Source organism: Magnolia sinica, chromosome 3 (genome assembly GCF_029962835.1).
Source record: "Magnolia sinica isolate HGM2019 chromosome 3, MsV1, whole genome shotgun sequence".
Classification (NCBI taxonomy): Eukaryota; Viridiplantae; Streptophyta; class Magnoliopsida; order Magnoliales; family Magnoliaceae; genus Magnolia; species Magnolia sinica.
In genome coordinates this window covers 63,536,469-63,540,203 of record NC_080575.1, presented here as the reverse complement: position 1 = coordinate 63,540,203, position 3,735 = coordinate 63,536,469, and the positions used below count along the sequence as shown (strand labels likewise).

The 3,735-nt window shown below is 45.3% G+C and overlaps 1 protein-coding gene across 1 annotated transcript; it reads right to left on the bottom strand.

Annotated features, from left to right (window-relative positions):
* Nucleotides 1–2,529: 2,529 nt before the first annotated feature.
* Nucleotides 2,530–3,067, bottom strand: LOC131238910 (uncharacterized). The gene is made up of 2 exons (XM_058236495.1): nt 2,846–3,067; nt 2,530–2,751 (listed from the first exon to the last, which is right to left on the bottom strand). The coding sequence occupies exons 1-2, from the start codon at nt 3,065–3,067 to the stop codon at nt 2,530–2,532; spliced, it is 444 nt and encodes a 147-aa protein (XP_058092478.1).
* Nucleotides 3,068–3,735: the final 668 nt, after the last annotated feature.

Here is a 3,735-nt window from a genome sequence, read left to right as displayed (position 1 = left end):
CAGGCCCTCGCTTGGCTGTTTTTGAAAATGGGAGAGCGTGACTCTTCCTGGAAGATGGATGGCTGAGATGGCATGATCAGGCCGATCGTAGGCCACCCATGGAACTACAGGTTGGCCCTACACCTCAGATCCTGGTCACATGTGAGTCATGGAATGGTTCTACCCCAAAATCTTCATCTCTTTGCATGGACTTAAAAGCCTATAAGGTTATGATTAGATGGGTCTCACGAGCCTAATGAACAATTTGGATCATTTAGAAAGTGCCCAAGGTGGGCCACTTTGGAGGTTGAAGACCATTTGATTCAAATGGTTCATTGGCGGGAGAAAATTTTGGATTTTGGTGTTTTGGCTCGGTTAATGGTCGTTTGACCTGCTCGATTCATCTAGTGCACTCATGCATGAGTACACGACATGCACTCGCACACCGTGTGGGGTCTACTTTGATGGTTACATTAAATCCAATCAGTCCAATCATCTTGGGGGACCCACATTAGGGTCCTGGTCCAGTTTAGGGCGGAGGTAAGGCCCATGTGGGATGTATTACACAACTTAGGCCACTTTACAGCCAATACAGTCGACCCAATGGCCGGATTGATTTGATACTTGGTTTCAAAAGCCAAATGTGAATTTGAGACGTAGTGGTTGGTTGGTTTATTATCCACTAGTCCTTGAAGGATGATTACTAGGGTGTCATTTTATTTCGTTACTATTAGTTAACTTAAGAACTGTTTTAACTCAAAACGATTAATCAAGGTTACCTTTTGACCGATGTGGGGTGTAATTCAGCTCCTAGGGCCTCTGATGGATGGCATAAACATTGATTAGAAGTCTCATCATACATACGTTGAGTTCAAGTTATCTAGTTAATCGATCATGGTTTCCATTGATGTAGGTTTAAGAGGTAACACCCAAGTACCGGAGGTATGGGGTGTTATAGTCTACCCCTCTAAAAAAAATTTCACCCTCAAAATTACCTGTGGTGCGCTGTTGAATAAGTGAGGGTACTTCTCCATGACCTGTGCTTCTCATTCCCAAGTCAATTCTTCCTCGCCATGGTGCAACCAGAGAACCTTGATCAGCGGTATTGTCTTTATTCGCAAAACCTGCTCCTTGCTGTCCAGGATGCGAATAGGCTCCTCGGTATAGGAAGCATCCTGGGTGAGTTCAACCTGCTCCCAGCTGACAATATGTGACTCGTCTAGCGTGTACTTCTTTAGTATGGTATGTGGAAGATGTTGTGGATGTTAACGAAGGCAGTAGGCAATGCCAAACGGTAAGCTACGGCTCCCACATGATCCAATATCTCTAACGGTCCAATAAATCACGGTGCCAACTTTCCCTTCTGCCCAAATCTCATTAAGCCCTTCATAGGTGAAATCTTCAAGAATACATGATCGCCCATCGTGAATTCAAAGTCACGACGTCAATTGTCTGCATAACTCTTTTGTCTTCTCTGGGCGGTGCGCAACCGCTTTCGAACAACATCAATGACCATGGTAGTAGCCTGAACAATCTCAAGCCATAACAAGCTTCTCTCTCCAACCTCTGCCCAGCACTGCGGGGCTTGGCAAGGGCGGCCATAGAGAGCCTCATATGGTGCCATGCCTATGCTGGACTGGAAACTGTTGTTGTAAGTAAATTCTGTGAGAGCTAAGTGATCATCCCAACTGCCCTGGAAGTCCAGAACACATGCCCTCAATATGTCCTCCAAGATCCGATTCACCCTCTCAGTCTGCCCATTTGTTTGAGGGTGGAATGTTGTGCTGAACTTGAGCTTTGTGCCCATCTCTTCCTGCAACCTCTTCCAAAAGGCAGAGGTAAACCTGGTGTCTCGGTCTGATATGATTTCCCACGGAACTCCGTAAGATCGTACGACTTCTCGAATATATAGCTTCGCCAAACTATCAGTAGAAGCAGTCATGTGAATCGGAAGGAATTGGGTAGCCTTTGTCAACCTGTTAATGATGACCTAGATCAAGTAGTGCTTCCTATGTGTCTTCGGAAGGCTAGATATGAAGTCCATGGAGATGCTGTCCCACTTCCATTCAGCCAGTGGCAATGACTGACGGAGGCTAGCGGGCTTATGATGTTCGGTCTTGATCTTCTGACACACCATGCATTTTGCCAAAAAGCCTATGATGTCCCTCTTCATGTTGTTTCACCAGTACTATCTCTTAATGTCATTGTACATCTTAGTGCTACTCGGGTGGATATTTAACTTAGAATGGTGGGCTTCTACCTAACTTCTCTCCTTAAATTGTCATTCTTTATAATGCATACTCGCCCCTGATACCAAAGACCACCGTCACCACCAATTCTCTAATCAGGCATTTCTTCACCTTTACACCTTTCCTTCATCTTGAGAAGCCACTCATCCTGGTCCTGGGCAGAGATTACTTGTTGAACCAGGGTCGGCTCTGCAGTAAAGAGAGTTGCATAAGCATCCGGCTTGTCGAGGTTAAGCTGGATGTCGAAGTCCTGTACAAACTCCATCATCTCCCACTCCTTGATCATCAAGGTGGCTATCAGCTAGTGTTTCGTCTTCCAACTCAGTGCATCAGCCGCAGATTTCGCCTTACTCGGATGGTAAGATATGTTGAAATGGAAGTCTTTGAGTGTTTCTATCCACCAATGTTGGCACATGTTCAAGTCCTTTTGCATGAATATGTACTTCAGGCTCTTGTGGTCGAAGAACAACTGGAACTCTTCCCATAGAGGTAGTGCCTCCATATTTTCAGGGCGAAGCCACTGCTGCCAACTCCAGATTGTGTGTTGAGTAGTTCTCCTCATGCTTCTTCAACTATCGTGATGCGTAGGCAGTCACTCTGTCATTTTGCATCAGTACATAACCCAGCCCCAGTTTCGAAGCATCACTATACACCATGAACGTCTCTCCTTCTTGTGAAAGAGTTAGTACTGAAGAGGAAGTCAGTCTCATTTTCAGCTCTTGAAAAGCCGCTTTCGTATTCTCATCCCACGTAAATCGGTTATTTTCCTTCATCAGTTGCGTGAGTGGCTGCACTATCTTGGAGAACTCCTTAATGAAGCGACTGTAGTATCCTACCATGCCCAGAAAACTTCGAACCTCAATAACTGTAGTGGGCTACTCCCACTTAGATACCACCTCCACCTTAGCTGGATCAACTGCTATCCCTTCCGCCTTCACCGCATGTCACAGGAACTTTACTTCCTCTTCCGAGAACTTACACTTGCTCAGCTTGGTGTACAGTTGATTCTCCTTCAGAGTATTCAAGACTGTGTAGAGGTGCTACTTGTGCTCTTCTTAGCTTTTCGAGTAAACCAAGATATCATCGATAAATATGATCAAAAACTGGTCTAGGTATGGCATGAATACTTGGTTCATCAGGTCCATAAATACGGTCGGGGCATTGGTGAGGCCGAACGACATCACCAAGATTTCATAGTACTCATAGCGAGTCCTGAAAGCCGTCTTTGGGATATCCTCATTCCTGATCCTTAACAGATGGTACCCCAAGCGTAGATCTATCTTGGGGAAATACTTGGCATCCTTAAGCTAATCGAATAGATCATCAATATGTGGCAGGAGGTATCTATTCTTTATCATCACATCATTCAGTCTTCTGTAGTCTATACAGAGATGCATCGACCCATCCTTCTTCACAAAGAGAACTAGCGCTCCCCAGGGAGAAACACTAGGGTGGACAAAACCTTAGGCCAACAACTCATCAATCTGGCTCCTCAGCTCTTTCATCC

What these genes read in the sequence shown, in the direction of transcription:
- LOC131238910 (XM_058236495.1), bottom strand. Translation starts at nt 3,067, where the DNA reads ATGGTAGGATACTACAGTCGCTTCATTAAGGAGTTCTCCAAGATAGTG. An exon ending in CGAAACTGGGGCTGGGTTAT is followed by an intron (nt 2,752 to 2,845) that starts GTACTGATGCAA and finishes TGGAGTTGGCAG; the next exon opens with CAGTGGCTTCGCCCTGAAAA.